The 20,478-nt window shown below is 33.6% G+C and overlaps 1 protein-coding gene across 1 annotated transcript in view; it reads left to right on the forward strand.

The window, feature by feature from the left end:
- Nucleotides 1-7,907: 7,907 nt before the first annotated feature.
- LOC140747138 (uncharacterized) overlaps nt 7,908-20,478 on the forward strand; it is an 87,858-nt gene continuing 75,287 nt past the window's right edge. The window contains exon 1 of the mRNA XM_073079400.1: nt 7,908-9,071. Within this exon, the coding sequence (XP_072935501.1) occupies nt 8,327-9,071 (745 nt within the window). The 5' untranslated portion in view covers nt 7,908-8,326. The remainder of the gene's footprint in view (nt 9,072-20,478) is intronic.

The raw sequence follows: 20,478 nt of genomic DNA on the forward strand, positions 1-20,478 counted from the left end.
TCGCTGTTGCCTGCGGACATGTGTTAACAGCTACAATGTAGAATTGGAGCCCTGCGTGAGGTCGGCCACAGATATCTTACTCCTAACGACTAAGTTAGAACATCTCATGAAATTATCTCACCTCATTCTGTAACCCAGAATATAGCAGCATAAATACTGCTGTTAAGAGGCTAAATATGTAGTAGCCATGTCTCCACAGTAGTACCACGATGGACTCTACATTTTTATGGTTGGATTAGGATGAAATTTAGTTTTCCCTGTAGTTCCGGGACTAGAATAGGGCTACGGTATCCCCTGCCTGTCGTAAGAGGCGACTAGAAGGGGGCTTCCGAGGTTGCGGATGGCAAGAGTGGGAGCTTGAACCGTCCAGTATGCTACTCCCTACTACCTTTCGAAGGTACCCCTCTCGAAAAAAATGGGGATGGAATTTAGTAAACACAAGGACAATTACACAAAGTAAATGAAACGACGTTTTGTTGTGCCATGCGAACGAGGTTTATTTCGTAAGCATGTTTTATTTATTGGATTATGTATTTATGTTATTAATTATTGTTTTTTTTATTCTGAAGATGCAACATTACTCGTACAAAAAATATCACGTGCACTTCTGACAGTATCACGTGTTTTTTGACAAAAACAATTATTATATAAACGTGCGCTTTTTTGTTGACTTCTTTGTTTAAATTTATTGTCCTGCAGTTTGTCTATCTGTCAGCGCAAGTATGCGTTTTGTTTGAGCATTATTATAATAATTATTATATGCGTCGATAATTTATTGGTTTCATTCACGCCATAATTAGCGTAGGTAGTTTTTTATCATTAGTATTCAAAGTGACATATTTAAAATGGTTATTATAATCCTGTTGTGATTTAAACATTTAATTACTTTTCTGCTACAAGTTTAATTACTTTCCATTTTAATTACGTTGGAGTAAAATGTAACGATTGTAAAATTGTATTTGTAGCTAAATAAGTATATTTCGGTTACATTTCAAACATGGTAATAGCCCATTTCAACATGAAGCAGACGTTTCCTTGGAAAGGTGTAGATGACTTAAATATGGGGTGAACACCTATTCTTCAGGAGTGGCAACGCACGAGTAAGGGGTTTCAGGTAGAAACCCTGTTCTGTATTGTTTTAGTTACAGATGTCCACGACTCGCAACAATTCAATCATCAGGTGGACTGCATACGCTGCTTCAACCTTAAAAAATCAAATCAAAAATGTTAAAAAGAATCCTAATATGCTACTTTCCGTGAATGACGTCATGTTATGACTAAGAGGAAATTACTAGTCGCAATGTTCCAACAAAGTATTATCACCTCTACACAATGATGTTAACCTTTCAACAATATTTTTTTAAAATCTACTCTGCATACCATATTTTGATTTTGAAATTAGCTTTTGGCTGACAGTGTGTATGAATATTATTATTTTTCCTCTTCTATCTAGCCTTCGTAAGGTCTGAATATTCAAAAATATTTTTCCCTCAATTATACAGTACAAGGAAAACTTAATGCTTTTGTTTAAGCTGTACCATTAAGCTAAGTATACGTTTTCTGTCGGTGTTAGAATTTCCTTCATAGATACAATTATTTCTAATAAAGCCTTAATCACAGGCGTATTAGATCGCTGGTGCGATACAGGTAATTACAATTGCGTAATTAGTGCGCGTTGGTTTTACAGATGACACGAGAAACACGGAGCGTTTATGCTAATCACACAACCTACAAATCCAAATAAACATTGTACAGCCCCACAGAAAATTGTTTAAGGAATTACCACTTTTTATGATTCCACCTTTTAATGTCACTAATATTATTAACGGTCAATTATCGACCTCCGCTGCGCAATGATAATCGCTTTTTAAAATGTGAAGTGTGGCAGCAATAGTAAACTACGCTGACCAAGGCGATCGATGCTTAACAATTCCTCCTTAAAACTTTATGGGGAACTCTTAGTCACAGATACTGCCTCACGTTTTTCTTTCTTTTAAAGCACACGATAATTAAAGCCCTTAAAAAAGAAGGCACTCAAATAAGAGAATATTGTTAGATCTAACTAGTATGTAACGTTGACTGTAGTAGTAGTGTAAGTAACAAAAACAGACCATTTATTATTTCGTCAGGATACACGATTTCAAGAAGTTTAGCACATCAACTCAACTCTTAATTAGTTTACAAACGCGACTTACGTGAAAAATATCTGTGTCGTAATGTAACAAAAACTCTTTAATTTTTCACGTATAATTTATGCACTCGTCTGTACGTTCTTATTAATTCATGAAGTTTGCGCGTGACTGTGAAGTGCATCATGTATTAGTGTTATCTGATTGTGAATTATAAACTTAAATTTATCATAGCAAATTCTAAGCCATGTACGAGTACGAGATCTAGTAGGTATTGATTTTTTACCGAAGGAATGCGGATTTTAGGATAAATTTTGCCCATATAACTACGTAGTCAAATAATGCTCATATGGGTATAATTTATTCTTGTCAAGGTATATTTTGAAATTACGAATTACCAATATACGAAATATGTATTTCATTATTATTCAAAGTATGTCGATTAAGCATTTTATTAATACATGCCAAATAGGATAAACTATTCGTTATAAAAAACGCTAAAGCTTTTTATTAACAAAAAATGTAAATCTAAAAGAATGAGAAAAGTTTTAGGGAGTGCTATAACTCTTGCCATAATTAGAGTTGGTTAACATCAGGTGAAGTTAATCTCTAAACAAGTACAATTGGAGATCTCATTAAGGTCGGCCATAACATAGTGTTATTTCTGAAGACTAAGCTGAGAGAGTAAAATGTAAGTGTGTTTAACACCTCGTAGAGTAGCTGTGGAGCAGCGCTATATTACTTTATTCACACAAAATATAGAATACAATTATAATTAATGATCTATATACAAGTAATGCCATTTAAAATTATGTATTATTCGTATTAACCTATGTAATAAATTAATAAGGTCTTCTCAGGATACGTTGGAGGCAACCATGAACCCATGCTGTAGCGTGTGTGCGTGTCTGCATATGCGTGTGTATATATGTGCTTCCGTATGTGCTTGGTTGCACATATTGGGAATATCTTATAACAATTGTTACAACAACCACCTGACTATATATGAGGCGATCATCTTATTCTTTAGAACTGGCTCCAGGAAAAAAACCCTTTGTATATGTTTTTGGTGACAGAGGTCCGTGTGTGACAGTGACTAGTAGTGGCATGCTTCTGTAGTATTTAAATACTATAAAAATCAAAAACGGCGTAGTGAATAATTCCATGATTCCAAATAATATAAAGATAAACGTTCCTTTGTTCATACCATGTCCGTGGTGAATGCCTGCATAAAACTTCCATTAAAATACCTATTTCACTTCGGTTACTTTCAATGAAAAATAATTCAAGTCGTGATCTCTAACACTTAGTCGTGATTGTAGGGAACATTGTCAGCAATACGGTTTGCGAGTTACGTCGATAATTGTTTGTTATTGTATGTTATGCTCACGTCATGTCACATGAAGAGTTAATTACCACGTGAAATACTTTGTTGATGCCCAAACGAATGATATTAAAATAACAGTCATACAAAGCAGTGATAGTCTAGTGGTTAAGAAAATCGGCATCTTGAACGAGGGGTCCGAGGTTGAATCCCCGGCATACCCTCTGATTTTTCAAAATTATGTGCTTATTACAAATTAATTATCACTTGCTTAAACGGTGAAGGAAAACATCGTGAGGAAACCTGCATACCTGAGAAATCTAAAAAAAAAACAGTTTTCAAAGATATGTGAAGTCTACCAATACGCACTTGGCCAGCGCGTTGGACTATGACCTAATTCTTCTCATTCTGAGAAGAGACCTGTGCCCAGCAGTCGGACAGTAATAGGTTGATGATGATGATGCTCGCGCCATGTCACGTGAAGAGTTAAAAACCATGTGAAATACTTTGTTGATGCCCAAACGAATGATATTAAGACAACAGTCATACCTGTCCGATACGCTGTGGGTTCCAGGTTTGTTCTTCAGCCAGACAAATATCTAAAAACATAAATTTAGATTTCTGTTCCTGGACTGAGTAGTTTTGTCTTTTTGTGTGTTTAAGGCACCTATGAAACATAAAAAACGTAATGTAGGGTTATGAGGGTAGGATACGTTATTTTATTTAACAAGGGAAGTAGATAACATAGTTGAAGTCAAAACGTCTAATTCAGAAATACATTCTCATAACTTGTCCTTGAAAATTTTGTTGGAAAATTAATTTTAGTTCACGTTGTTTGACACGTGCACATGTCCGTATACTGCTAAAAAAGATAAAAATAAGCAATTTGCGTAATAAGCCGGAAGACAAACATTTTTATTGCTTATTACAAAAAACTCACATTGCTCTTTTGGATTTTTTAATATTTTAAGGGTAAAATTAAGGTTTTTTATAATATGGAAGTAGCAAACGACCATACAGTCCACTTGATGGGGAGTAGCTACTGCCAATATTTCCTACTTGATTCTGGCCTCATATGCGTTACTATCCTTTTCTCTCTTATATGTCTCCTTACCATAACCTTTAAAGCGGAAAACAGCAACGATTATCACTGCCGTTATTAGGCAGAAATTGTGGTGTCCGTGGTGCCCCCAGTGCCTTAATATTTCTAATATTAAGCGTTCTCTACCTACTTACTTACTATTTTTATAGTTACCAAGCTACGAGTACATCACGTTTTAGTAACGTGAGTAACGTAACACACGAGGTGGCAGATATTTTAAATCATAAAACAAATTATAGTAATTTATAATTATACACAAAACATTTATGAGCAATAATCTGATGTGTTCTCGCGAAGCGTTTCTAATTAAGACACATGGTTACAAAAACTGAAAATGATATCGTTATTTTGATTACAAGTTACAAGTAATCGTGTAATTAATGCCCAGGGTCTGCTGCTTACGTGATTACGTTCGTTCAGTAATATTCATGGGATTGTAATGTCTCTGTTGCTAATGGGTAATAAGCTATGCTAATTGGATGTAGTTGCGATTTCAGTGATAGATATCAATAGACTGGAGAAATATTATGAAAATCTAGACTGTTATGACTGGATTCGTCACTCCTACAATTTATACGAAACTAACGACAACTCGAATGTTATATTCCGTCAAGCCTGCGTGTTAAAGAATAAGATATATATACCTAAATACACACTTACATATGGATAAAAGACTCTTATTATGACTTGTAGTTACTATTTTTTTTTAATTGATATAATTTTATTCACTTATATGACAATTTAAAAAATGAATATAAATATGGTATATAAACATAATATAATAGGCGTATGTAAATATAATTCAAACACCATTTGAACGATCTCTGTGAAACTGGATAATTGATTTTTTAAGGCAATTATTTTACATTTATTTACTTTTGGTATCTACTTAATTAATGTCGTAAAGTATACGTGAATGAGGACGCGGGCGGAAATATGTCCTATTATTAATAAATATAATATGAGAGAAATCACACTAATTTCTACGAACGAATTAATTTCGAAAATTCCCACATGGTTAACATTATCCAAATTGGTATTGAAATCCAATTTATTTACTTACTTCAGGTCAAATTTAGGCGTGACCAACTGATTATACATATTAGCTGTAGGCTTGCATTTTACTGATGTTCTACAAAATAATAATCGTAGTACAGTTTCCTCAAAATGGCAATTATAAACATTGTTAAACCGAAACAAATTGTTAGGTACCATATTGCACTGCCACATAAAGATTTATATACTTACTATAGTATAAAATTACCTTTGAATTTATGCTGCTGTTTTTGTGTAATTGGGTAATTAAAGAATTTTCAGCAATTTGATTGAGTGAGTAATTTGTTATTTTTTCACAACTAAATCTATCGGGTCATTAATCCATGTATTATTCATTTCAACACGTAGGTACGAGTCAAGCACTTAAAAATTTAAAAAACTAATGTTGTAACATACGAGTACTTCTTATATTTCTTGTTATTGTCATTTCCCATTGAGATTGGCTTGAAACATCTTGGTAGGCAATAAAACACTAGTAAGCAATTGAAGGTGGTAGAAACCTTTGCGGTTCAATTTCGGAGGAACCACATCCACAATTATTCTGCGTTATGACAGCAGTGGCTCCGTGTGGTTTAAACCTCTGGCCAGAGAGATTCTTATCCAAGGAGTTCCAACGTAGTCCTCAGAGGTAGCAAGTCATTTGTGGCCGACCTAAGGTAGTGTAAGGGTTCAGATGCCCATGGGCGCATAGTAGCCACTTACTATCAGACGGGGAACATACTAGTTCGTTATTATATCAATATTATATATAAGCAAGCCAATCAACTGCTTTGTATTATACACTTATATCTCTGAAAAATTGAGGTAAAATCATTTAAGGTAAAAAACAAAAGGCTCAAAATCAAAAAGTTTTATATTCAAGTCAGATCGGAAGGTAAGTGTTTCCTCTTACGAGTCCTTCGGACGAGTCGTGATTGCCCGGAAGCGGGCGTGGGCTCGGCATATTGATTCAATTGTTTGTGTCAACTTCACTTGCAGGAAAACATTGCTAGTGTGCTCAAAGCTCGCAATAAACGCGTGTTCATGAATAAACTTGTTATTTTATATTCGAAATATGTTATAAAGGTTTAATTATGATTACCTTTCAAAATGTGCTGGATTCATGCAATAGGTACGCGTCGCAAGTCAAAAATATGGTTCTTCAAAGGCTCTACAGATAGTGTATCTGTATGGATATCCCATGAAATTACCATAATATCTTTACGTTACAATCAACCACACATATGATTAGTCTTATCTAAGTACCTATTGGGATATTGATTGATAAAAAAATGAAATTGATGATTGATGGAAAAGTAAATTATGTTAAGTTAATATTCTAGTTGGTTAGTTTTTACGAATTAGCGTGTCAATGATGTTATTTTTAAAATTCTTAAAATAGTAGTAAAATTAATACATATTCTTTAGTATGAAATATGATTTCAATATGTAAAATTTAATAACATTTTAGTTTTCTAAACAAAGCTAATAATGGTAATATAAATGTTTTTCTAGTGAAACTCGCCCATGATTTATTTTTCAATACTATTTTGTTATTAATGTATACGATTGTTCTAAGGATTTTCTCAATAATTAAATCCTGAATAAATTAATTACAATTTAACAATGGAAGACGAAAATTAACACAATTGTTAAAAATTAATAAATATTGACTTTTTGTTAAAGCTGTCAAATAAAGTAAATAATTAATTTTACGACTTTATTATTGATGATATAACTTTAAATAAATTAATCATATTTATTCTTATTACGTAAAGTTATATTTTAGGCGCGTTAGCCTAAAATATAACTTTTTTAAAATAACCGTGCCTTACATTTATGTATCATATAAATTGGTAGAGTTATTATTATAAATCACAATCATTAATTTAGTCACATATTTATTTTATTTATCAAAATGGATACGACAAATCTAATACAAACGGTAGAAATACGTGATATCAACTAAAGTAATTGAATGAAAATTATAATGTTCAAAATAATTGAAACGTAACTACTTGAGCAGAAATAATTCATAGGTGGCTGTTAATTAAATTTACGGAGAAACTCTACGATCAACATGACTACAGTACGTAAGCGTAGTGCCCGTAATATGTTCATAAGCGAAAACAAAACAAGAGGGCTTGCAAAAATGTCTGTAGTTACTGGTTGAAAGAGAAGTATTAATCCCATTAACCTTTATATCTCTCTCATTGTATTTTTCTTGTTGTCACAGGTCGCTGACGATGTGGTGAATTAGCGCTGCAATTATAATTCTTGGATCATTAAAATCAAAGTCTGGATCGAGTCCGGCGCCCGCGCCGCCCGCCATTCCTCCGCACGACGCCGCGCGGCTCGCACGCTTCGCGACACGCTCCACCGCGGACATTTCGGAACGGTCACTTAGTGTTGTAATCATAATCATCGACCGTTCGCTATATTCGTTATTGAGTGAATCCATCGGAATTACGATTCACAAAGTTTCTGTGAACGTTTTCTCTAACAAACCGACAAGTGCATTAAGTGTGGAGAAGGCTACATTCCAAACCGGTGTCGTTCTTTAATGGACGACTTGTGTACTACTGTGTGTATTTTGTAAGTTAGCTAAGTGACTGGTTTAGATGTAGCTCGCGACGCTCGGATAGAAACTCCCGTGAACAGAGATCGTGTGCAACACAGTTGTGTTATTCAGAATGTAATAGTGCTCGCAAAAATTCAGGTTTATTCGAGAGAAAAATGGCTCGCGGCACATTGAGTGAAAACGAACGCCACTGCCTAGACTCAGGCGGAAAAAGTCAATCGGAGCGAATGCAAGATGCTGAAAAACCCGCTAACGATTCCAAGTCTAACGGGCTCAGAGTCCGTTTTCTGGACGAGGAGGGGAAAACTGAGAGAACGGTGAGCGCCGACGAAGTCGACAATGCAGTTTCGCGCGTGAAGAAGATACACATCTTAAAGAACAGAAGCTCGAGTGAGACGAGCATACTTTTGAGAAACCCGTCGTTGGCAAAAAGGCGCTCGAGCCTCGAACGTCGTTTCAGCGACGGTCAGAATGATAATCTTAATAACAACTCTCTAAGCGAAAATCTCAATGGAAAATCGATAGACATGGATAAATCAGATAAGACTGAACACAGCGCAGACAATACCAAAGATACGAGCCAGAGCTTTAAGAAAAACTGCAATGTGTATAGCGTGAATCAAGCGAAGACGCTGACGCCGGAGAGGAAGAAGTCGATTCCATTGACGATGCCAAAACTGATTGCACATAAGGAGAATGGGCATGCAAAATCAATCTTACCAGCTGAGGTATGCTTGGGAGATGGAGCGTCAGGAAAAGATTTTACTGCGCGCGCGATTGGCAGGCTGTCCCGAGGATTGGGCCGGCTACTACGTCGCACAAATAGTGTGCGAATTAGTGAACCTGATCCCGTCTACAAGGTGGCCTACCTCGGCAACGTTCTCACCGGCTGGGCTAGAGGTTAGTTTATTATTATAGTCACTTAAACAAACCATGTTTTAAAATATTTTCATACTGTGATATTTAAATTATACGAAAAACGGGCTTGACCTACTCTTAATTTCAACTAATCTTTATCTCTTCCGCTTATATCTTGATTATTCCACATTTGTTTATATTTTGTGTATATCAGTCAAATCGGCTAAAATGTTTGATTTCTGGCGTCAGAAGATAATAATTATTTTTTATTATTATAATTTATTCTTATTTACTTTACTTTCAATGTAATACTTGCAATGCTGCATAAATATACAGCAATGATTATTTATTATTAATGTATAATTTAGTTATGGTATGATGTTATGGTGTCAGGATACCTCCCTGCGAAACACCTGCATATTGTTTAAAATTACGTAAACATTTTATCAAGAAGCGGCTTCATTTCAAAATAAGATCACGTGCCGATACCAGCGCAAAGGCTCGAATATTGAACAATACTATTACAAGTGCTTCGAAGACAGCATTGTGAAGTCATTTTATTCGAAGGCAATTGGTTAATATTGTTGGTTTAGCTATTCGTTTCTTGTTAATGCGAGCATATAAACGTATTTAACGAGGACTCGCACCGCAAATACGATAGCGCGAACAAACAAATTATAATGCCATCTCGAAACAGAAATTCTTATCATGTGTGCCCTGCAATTTTATTTCAAGAGAGAAAGACTAAATCTAATGTTTAAGGTATTATAGGATAATTACAAAATCAGACATTGCTATTTTACGAAAAGTGGAAGACGCTAGAATTATCTGCATGAACCATATCCTTATTAATTGTAAAATGTCAGTGCGTCTATGCATTCTACAATACTTCTGTATAGTGTGAAACAGTGCACTTTTCCGATATTAGGTATTGCAATATATTAATCTGTTGTCAAGATTTTTGAAATTATGGCGTAGAAATATATCATTCTTATTTAAATAATTTTATATAACTTTCTTTCGCTTCTTTATGGCCACAAACATAAACCTGTGTGGAATATGACCATCATTTGTAGTCGCAGATGGTAGGCTCAACGTTACTGTACCTAAATTTTCAAGAGTAAATGATAAAGCTACCGTAATAAACGAATATAAAATTCTGCGTTGTAATAAATTTCACACCCTTGACCAAAATAAAAGACTTAAAAACTGAAAGCCTCGTAATTACAGATAAATCACAGTATTAAACATTCTGCCGTAATCAAACTTCAAACAAGAACTAATATTCAACGTTATTGAAAACTGTTTGTTTCTTAACACAGATGCAATAAAAAATATTATTTTTAACACTAAACTGACTGAGCGCAGGGTTAACAAAGCAAAGGCCGGTAATGCGTAAGTAGTTCAAGGCGAATTGGTATGAGCGTTTTGGTGTTCGTAATATGAAAACGAAATTCGAGCTAGCGTTCAGCATTTAATTACTGAATATAATGAAGCGACTATGATTTCAATCGAACACTATTTAAAAGAGCATTGAAATAATGTTAATTTAAAGGGTTAAGGTATGTTCTTGTGATCAAATAAATAGCAATAACTACAGCCCAAAATGTGATGAAGCTGATATACATTATAGTACTGCTAATTTAGGTAAGCGTATCAAGGAATCTAATAGGAAATCAGAATTCTTGTCAAAGTTGACAGCCTGAAAATTTATACCTTTAACAAAGATTCATAAGCAGCAGTTTAAGTACTGCATCGAGTAATCGAGTATTTTTTTGAAGTTTGTTTATAGAACCAGTCCAATGTTCATGATAGTTTTAGCTTTTGGGTTTTTGGTTAATAAAATAATTAAAAGTGTAACTGCCGAAGCCGACAAGGAAAATCATTACGTAATTATAACATTGTGTTGGCATAATATTTATGAGGTTATATGTAATAATAATTATTAACATGTTATTTATTGATACTGGTTTGAAGCCGGTATCTCAGTGTTGTTGTCGTCGTTACTATATTTATGTGCGAGAAATTAATTTTAGGCAAATTAGTTTGCACAACGACGTCAGAGTGATACATTATTGTCGAGCCGGGTTAGACCGCGGGCGACTAAATGTTTAATTTAATTCAATACGACGTTACTAACACGATTAATCACAGTTCATTTGTTTGAACTGTGACCTTTAGTGATAGAGTTACGGCTTAAATTCAAATCTCATCTTATACTTTTATGGGCATATAATATAATAATTTGTTTTTATGGTGCTGAGAAAAAACATTAGGAAAAGAAAACGTTCTTTATTTACGTGAATTGTAAATAAAGAACGTTTAGCATCTCGGCTGACATTAGGATAATATTGTTGCTCGCCAATTCTAAAACATTATTGTGGTTTTTACCGTCCACGGCCCTTTGCAATAAATCCAAATTGTGATGCAAGGTGGTATTGCGCCATTCTGAACCAACGGCATAGATCTACTGTTTTGTTATATGTTTCATATAGCAAAAGCGAAAAAATAGCAGAACAAATTGATACACATATTTTTAAATTATTTATTGTATTATGTCACATTTTTATTGCTTTTAAAAAGCATTTATTTCCAAAGTTATACTTTATACGTACGTAGTTAATCACCAGCTATATTACTCGTTGACGATTAGACCGGTGCTTAAGGCTAACTAATATTTGATCTGGCGGATTTTAATGTTTTGCGAACAAATCAGATGCCAGCAAACAAGTAAACCCACTAAATCACCCGGATTCCGCTTTATCTCAAGATGCTGTGATGGTAAGATTAAAATTGGTTATTTTGAAGAACACTATCTAAGACAATAAATCTTCTAGAAGTTGAAAATTTATGTTTACTGAGAATAATAGGGTGAATGACACCATAATGCTCATTTTGCCACACCTCGACTCTGGTTTTGCCACTGAGCATACTTATTCCGATGTTGTTGGTTCAATACTTAATGCCCTCTAACGCGTGTTTGTAGTACCAGCTTGTTTCATTGACCGACCTTGTATGTAGAGGTATACTTATTGCCTACAAAATAATAACGATAGCAACTACTTATACCTACAGTTATAAATCATGTTTATTTAGAAAATAATGTAATAGACTGCCTTTTACAACAATTGTGAATTTAGGATTCACAAAGCTATATTTCGTGAATATCCAAAAAAAAATCAAGCAAGCATAATATTGTACGTACCAATGTACCTTACATTACAGTTACCTTTAACTAGCAATTCTCATAAACAATCTTTAAGTAAATGTAGCAATATTTGGCTAGGATGAGGAGTCAATTGCACCACTCTATGTTGAAAGGACTTTCTTAACCAAGTGTAGTGTTAGATCAAAAACATACACAATGAATAGAAGCTATGTATAATAAAACGACTAAGATTAGAAATCCGAGCAACATTTGACAAGCGTTATTAGCACTCAGACATTCATTAAGTTTTGCAACGTGCGTTTCCTAATAGAGTTTGTAGAGCGAAGCGATCAGCATAGGAACTTTCGTTTCGCGTCGTGAGTCTCTACGTAGAGTAAGAATGGAATAAGACCAATTATAGGTAGTAAACAGCGTGCAGTTGTAATATACTCATCACATTTATTAAAGTTGGCTAAACGAATAAGAGACAAGTTGACAATAAAATTATAATATACTTGTATATAATAAACACGACAGGTTCATGATTCTGTTAAAGTTTTGGTCGCAAATAGTTACCTTTATCTTTATCGCACATTTTCTCTCTCTCTCTTTAATAAACTCTAATTATTTAAAAGTTAACTGAAGCAATATATTTTTCACTTCATAATAACATAAACGTAAGTTGTATTTTTTTTTACTTTGCTATTACTATTTCTATTGATTTTGACGAACACTTCTTTAATCTCAGTTCGGATCAGCATACTTCTAACGCCAACAAAAGTACACGCAACAACTTTTTTGCTTTCCCATCTCCTATAACAGTTTTTCTGTATAGATATCCGCCTTATCTTACATCTAAGTGAAACTGAATTGTACACGATGTAGAACACGAGATAGCAATACGATTCGCTTTTTGTAATGGTCATGTTTGATGAGCGAAACTCCGTGCGCTAATAAGTGAATGTTATAATTTTGTTACCTTGCAATTTGTATGAGAAATTCTTTAAAATTGAATGGTGAGTTACATAATTGATGTTTTCGACATGGCTCGTTTTGCATGTTATTTTTGTCTGTCTGTAGACGGTAATGTTTTTCGAGCGTATCGATTTATGTATGTCTCATTCTTCGAAATGGGTAAAAACTAAACTGAATAGTAGTAGTAAATAAATTAATCCCTATAGTCCAAGTCGCTTGACGGATATTAATATATATGGTGTCGTTGGATGCAACTAAATTGTGAGAGTAACGATTGCCTATATTTATAACCAGTCGGGTTTTTGTTTTGATAATAATAATTGCAACTGTATTTAGATGTTTACTCCCCAAGTTTATCTGTATAGGTGTGATAAATTAAATTTTAACACAATTAATTAATTTCGTGTGATTAATATGACCTTTTCAATGTATGATTATTTCAAGGACAGAGTACATTCGATGAATAACTTTCAGGACATTAATATAAATGCTGTTTACTCCAAAGTATCTTTATCAAATTATTCCTATGGTCACGTTAGCCATATATATCAAGACAATACAGGATACTAGGAGTATCTAGTACGTTTCTTGTAAATATATTTGAATTATTCATGCTGTTTTATTTATCGGCAACTTCTTGACTTGACTCACAAGCAAGTTTCGGGAAAGCCCGGACGAATTCATAACATATTTTATGATTTATTGCTTTATGTGTCCTAAAATGAAAAACAGAAAAGTAGATAATCCGCCTGTTGACGATAAATACAATTACGTTTATTTTAATACATAATAATTATTTTAATACATATTATGACAATAACTTATGTATGCTGCGTGCACTTTTCGAAGTAATTTTTTATATTAGTGTTATTCAGTAAAAAAAAATATAAATAATAATAATGGATAAATAATATTATTTAATAAATTGTAGGTAGTGACATTTTTCATACTTAGCAAAAAATAGACGAACGAATCCAGGTGTATAAGTTAGTCATAAAGTTAATATTAAGTTGCAAAACTCGGTGATTTTAATTTTATTAGTGAAAGTGACAGGTACGAGTGGCATACGATAATGTCACATCTGAAAGAACCGCGATTAGAGATATTTAGTTCATTGCACAATCATGGACCAGTTTATCGATACCACGTATTTCTTTACGATCGGCTACTGAACCTGATGCATAAAGATAAATAATCCAAGACAAACAAAAGTAAACAGATGATGAATCATACGCATATAAACAACGCAAAATATTGTTTTCTATAACAAATTTTGAAGTCTAATATCTCTATAGGTACTGACCGTTAAATTGACATCCTTTATGTTAGTTTACTAACATAAACTTACTTTATGTTACTTACTACACTTACTTTGTGTTAGTTTACTAACATAAAGTATGTCAAAGATTTATCTATTAATTCCTAATTGTCAAATTAAAATTGGTCACCGAAGCAAAGTAAATTTGAAAAACTTAAAATATTTATCTTGTTAAATGTAAACTGTAAATTTAATTTCATAAATAATATGTTGAATAATATTAAAATGTGTCTTATTAGTATAATTAAAAACGAGTATTTCGAAATTACTATGGTCTTGGCTTAACGGTCCACGCTAATTATATTATTGCCGCAATGGAATACTATAAAAATAATAAAGAAAAACATTAATATTCATAAGTAATTAATTTGTATTACTTAAAACTTAACTAAGAGAGCCATAGGCAATATACCATCTCAGATCGACTGCTTACTAGTTTATTACATATCAAAAAAATCACTTCCGCGAAGTATTGATGTGTTTACTAAAATTAATATAACTATTTTAAGTCAATTACAAAATTGGTTCGGAGAAAAGTGAATAAATGTAAACTTTTATATAATATTTCATAAATAATTAAAAATTTGCTCATTAATTATTCCTTTTTAGGTAAAATCATTAGGTAGAGTTAGAAATATGGTGCAATCATTCATTATATGCTATTTTAAAAACAGAAGTTGCAAATTACATATGTGTCTTTGAAATTGTGTAATTTGATATAGTACCGCTACACACATGTCATATGCACAACGTGCGAATTACTTCGCACGATATTTATTGCTTTTTCGAATGGCAGAAATACTATTGAGTAACATAGTTGACATATGGCTAAGATTTATACACAAATGCCTGCTAAATTAAAGTTAAATTGAAATAACATGCAAATATGCAGCCCACCTGATCAAAAATGATCTGTCATTGATAACTAATTTTATATAAATCAATAGTCATTGTGAAGTACTCATAAATAACAGATGCATTGCGTCCCGTGAGAACTAAGATGAAATGCATTTAAATAGTGTCTATATTTTATCATATTCTTGTAATCAGAACATTATTTCACTAGTGTTGTAAGGCAGCAACTATCAAGATGCTGTTTACGCTTAGAATAGGCAAGGAGTTCTTACACCTTAATTAATTATTTTACTGATAATAAATAAAAAAAAAGTAACAAACAACAACCCTGTATAAACAAACGGCTGTATCGTCCAATATCTCAGTGAGCGAGCGGCGCGGTCATCAGATAAGTCAGATGTCAAGCGGTCAGCCGATAGTGAAAGTGGCGCCCGGTGGACCTGGCGCACTCTTACTTTATCCACGGAAACGTGTCAAGTGCTCAAGTGGAAACAGACTGCGCAATATTTGGCTGACACAACACTAAACTCTTATCGATGGAAGCTATACATTTTTACCATAGATGAGACTATTTTGTTGACAGTAGTAAACAAATATCTATTTTCTGTTGATTATTTGTTTTCATGACTATGAATTCTTACCTTCTAGCAATTTTGTTTACTGATCTACTTATTTCATGAGTCCCTGGCATGTACAGTTAAAGATGCTGACGTCATATGTTTATAAAGCGCTTACACTCATCAAACATGTGCGATCAAATTTGACTAACGAGATCATCCGGCGTCGCTCATTAGTCCGCCTTGTGCAGTCTAATTGACCTAGCATTACGTTATCTCGAGAGATAAAGGATGACATTAGCATCAGGCGAAGATCAAGGCCTTGGACGTGACCGGGAGATTAATTATAACCCTCCATGACATCGGCGCGTGTTTACGTGTTCGTGACAAACGTATTATTTCAATGGGAATTTCCTTCCGTAGGAATTTGTTATGGGATGGGGTGGGCTGACCTTGCTACGTGTTTTGTCTGGAAATAGCAAATAAAAATATAAATGAGATCATAGTAGGGTTGGAGCAGACACTCCTACTATTTGTGAAAAGAAAACTTTTATTATGTTCATACTTTTAATATAGTTTTAGGAAAAAAAAAACGAAAAATCTGTTTTTAATTTCTGTTAATGATAGTTTCTTCGGGGTTATCTTAAAATTGCGGGATCAAATTTCATAAGTCCCATGAAACTATGGAGGACTTTGGACCTTCTACATAGAATGCGGTTTTCCTTGAAGGGTACATAGGTACAGTTAGTCACGAACGGAAGTTAGCAAATAAATCATCATCCAATTACTGTCCCCCTGCACACGTGTCTGTTCTCAGAATGAAAAGAGTTTCGTCACAGTCCACCACGAGTGCAAAAGGTAGTTATTCTTAATTACCGAAATAATTAGATTAATTAGTTAGAAGCCTACTAACTTGACTTAAACTAGTAGTAATTATAAAATAAAAAAATCCACTGTTTCAAAGTGTAATCTGTTTTACAACTACAATTTAGACAAATTCAATGACATCTCATTTATTAAAATCCGTCAAGCCAAATGAGCCCATTTGGCTTAACGGATCCAGCCGGAGAGCGCAGGAATGTACAAATGCATATATAAATGCGCTCAAAAAACATTACTGGATTTTTTGCAGTCGAGCAACAAAATCTGAACCTATAGAATCTATTTTGATTGGATTTGACTCATCAAGTGTGAGGCACATCGAGAACGCTTTGAAAACCAATCTGGGAAATTTAAATATAGCTCGAGTGCAGTAGGTTTTTGTATGCAACGAACAATAGAACTGGCTCCATGTATGCGACCGACCTTAAATGGAACAAAGGTCCGATTAAGTGGACGTTGGTGTCAGTGCAAGCAAATACACATATGACTTTGATGTGAGATTTCATTATACCTAACGCCATTTATAGTTGGTGTTTCTACCTATAGTTAAACTTGATGTCATATGCCAGATAACTTAAATCACTTATCTTTTATGCCGTATTTAAACGCTTCTCAAACATTTACAGATCTATATGTGTGGACAGAGTGTTTGACATGATTGGTGTGCTAAATTATACTAAACAAATTAAGGCAAACATTTCCAGAGGTTTGAAGTTTGCAGCAAGTGGCTAGCGTGTGGACGCGGCATAATTATTTTTTCAAAAAATGTTTTCGATAGACACTGTGCACAGCTTAAATTAGTTGGTCTGGAAATAAAAAAATGCATGGAAACATTAAATTTCGTCATATGTACTCGTATATCCATCCAATCCATCCCTTATGGACTTAATAAGTGGACTTAATAAAGAGTATGTCGATCTAAAAAAACATCATAAGTAAAAATAAACAACCCAATAACGGCTCATCGTTTAATTTTTAAAGCACTAATAAAATTACGAGTATGTGTACAATGAGTCAATGTAACCAATAAAGACCGTTGTAATGACTCAATAAAATAATGTACGAGTATTAATGCACTCATTATCGCATTGATATGATTACATAGCACAATAGCTTCTATTAATAAATGTATAGGTAGAGGTCACATCGCTGGCATGTCGGTAACGTATGACTTATTCAATTAATTCAATCAATTGACCCGCGTGGCAGCGCTGGCCGTACTGGTCTGTCGCGCAGGATTTTAGACTATGGTCTTAGGATCGATTCCTGGCCAGGAAAATATGTTAGTGATATGTTTAGATTTGTATTCGAAGTCAGTTTTTTATATTCGGTGTTTTTGTGTGTTCATAGCATCCACGACACAGAGATGTCCAATTTAGGGATGTGTATAAAGTGATTAAATATAATTTAAATAATAATAATTTATTAGTGTTCAATTCATTTTCACACTGTCATCAGTCTTCTCACAATTAAAAATTGGAAAATCGATAAACTCTGACTCTGACTGATCATAATATTTAGTTATTAAACCGCTTTTTAATAACTAAATATTATGATGAAGGGCAAAAAAATTATGACATGATGGCGAGTACGTTTTGTGCGTAAAAATTAATAAAAGAGATAATTTATTTTGACAGAACATCACTCATAACTTTATGGAGAACTGTTTTTTATCATTTTAACTTAATAACATATAAAAGTTCATTTTACTTGAACCATAATTAATGTTACAAAAATTGAAATGTGCGATATGGCAACGTTTTTTTTCACCAAAATGCGTTGTAAAAATTGCAAAAAATAAATTGTTCGATGCAAATCGACCTCTTAAAAATGCGGAAGGCATTGTGTGTAAAATCAAGTGTCAAAATCGACAACACTCCGCTAGGTCGAAAAAGAGTTTGCCAGTAAGGCACTAGCCTCACTGTGGTCGTTAAGATATATTCTTTCACATTACTAAGTTCCTCGTAATACATAAAATATATAGGTAATGATAGAGATCAAAACATAACATTAAATTATATTTACTTTATTAAATTTATTTCGTTCGAAAGACATACATAAGTATAGCGAGGCGTTATTTTACCTTCAGGGGTAGCAACGGACCAATGGGGATATAAGGTAGGACTCTAAACTTATCTGAGATTGATTGCATATGCCCTTGGGCGGCAGGAATCCTTTGCCATCAGGTGGCCTGCACGCCAGTTTGTTACTTCAATACTATGTAAAAAGCAAACTTTAAGGCAGACCATTACATGCGAGTACAAAAATTTTAGTATATTAAGAAGTGGAACCTTCATGATACTGTTCCAAAGGCATTACATTTAAGAGTTACACGATAATTATGGTTTCGCTGAAACAATACTAATTACAACCTTTATGCTGTTATGTAGTTATTACGTAGTATTATGTATCTGTTATATAAGTAATTATAGTCTTAGTCATTCCATGCTTTAAGATTGTAATGCACTCATTGTCACATCAGGTCATAGGAGATATCAATTATTTTCTATGACATCTTACCAGGTCGGACGACAAGTAGAATTACATAATATGGTAGAAATAGAAACTGTACCTTTAGTATTAGTATTTACGTTTTGACAAAAATTACTGTTTTTGTCTACGTATTTCCCATATATTTTCAATCAGTTCTGATACAATCCGCTAGAGATGCTGATTGGAAACGTATGGACAAATATGTGATCGCATTGTATCGCTTATCTTTCCTCGCGTCTGGTCAACAACGAGACCAATGCTGCACTCTACCAGCCCCGAAGTCAACGACACGGTCGTGACATATTTGCACCGTTTCGCACAGGTTAAAGGTTCTAGTTCTGTTAGCTGTGTTGTGAATGCATTGAAAGGTACATTGCAAGTTAAGTGCGGGTATGAAGTAGAAGTTTACATAAATCTATATTTTTATTTATTTATTTATTATAAACGCGAGTTACAAGCGAGTACCAACCAATGTCAAAATTAGCCGAAATAGTCAGACAACAATAAACAATATCTCGAGGTTCTGCGAAAAAGAAAATTTTACAAAATTTGATAGGGCACATTATTTCAATTTCTCAAAGAGCAGTTATTGGAAGCTTTGCCATTATATTGATAGTACAATTTTATTAATTCCTATAAAGGAATAATAACTGAGTTATTACTTATCTTAGTACTATTTTATTGCTGCTAAAAGTAAATATTGTTATTGCATTCCGTATTAACATTGAAACTTTATTGCATAGTTTGTTTGTTTCTTATTTTTATTATACCGGAAATGCGTTAATCTATAACTTTACTTCCTACTTACGACCTCGGAGAAAATTTGTTCATATCTTTATTATTAAACAATCCCTGTTATTTATAAATAACATATTAAATATAACGAGTAGGTATAAGTTTACATTTCTTCAGTAAACCGGAAGGTAGTGGTGTAAGCGATACCACGACTCTATCTTAGGTATAAGAATATATATGAAGTCTTACTTTTATATACGAGTACTCTGGAACTCTAAAAGATTCTGTTAAAACATAAATATCTAACCAAACCATAGCAGCGTGAACACAGCTCGTATAGGTTTTCTAAACGTTGTTGTTAAATTAAATTATCATGTTACATGTAAACATTTAAACCAGCTGAATTAAGTATAAGGGGTGTCTTAGCCTTCAGGTGTGACTAACTAACTTTGACCGGCTTTAAGTAGGGCCCCTGTTCTTTATGGA

This window comes from Epargyreus clarus, unplaced genomic scaffold, assembly GCF_041222505.1.
Source record: "Epargyreus clarus isolate Ecla_fem2 unplaced genomic scaffold, WU_Ecla_fem_2.2 ptg000014l, whole genome shotgun sequence".
Lineage (NCBI taxonomy): Eukaryota > Metazoa > Arthropoda > Insecta > Lepidoptera > Hesperiidae > Epargyreus > Epargyreus clarus.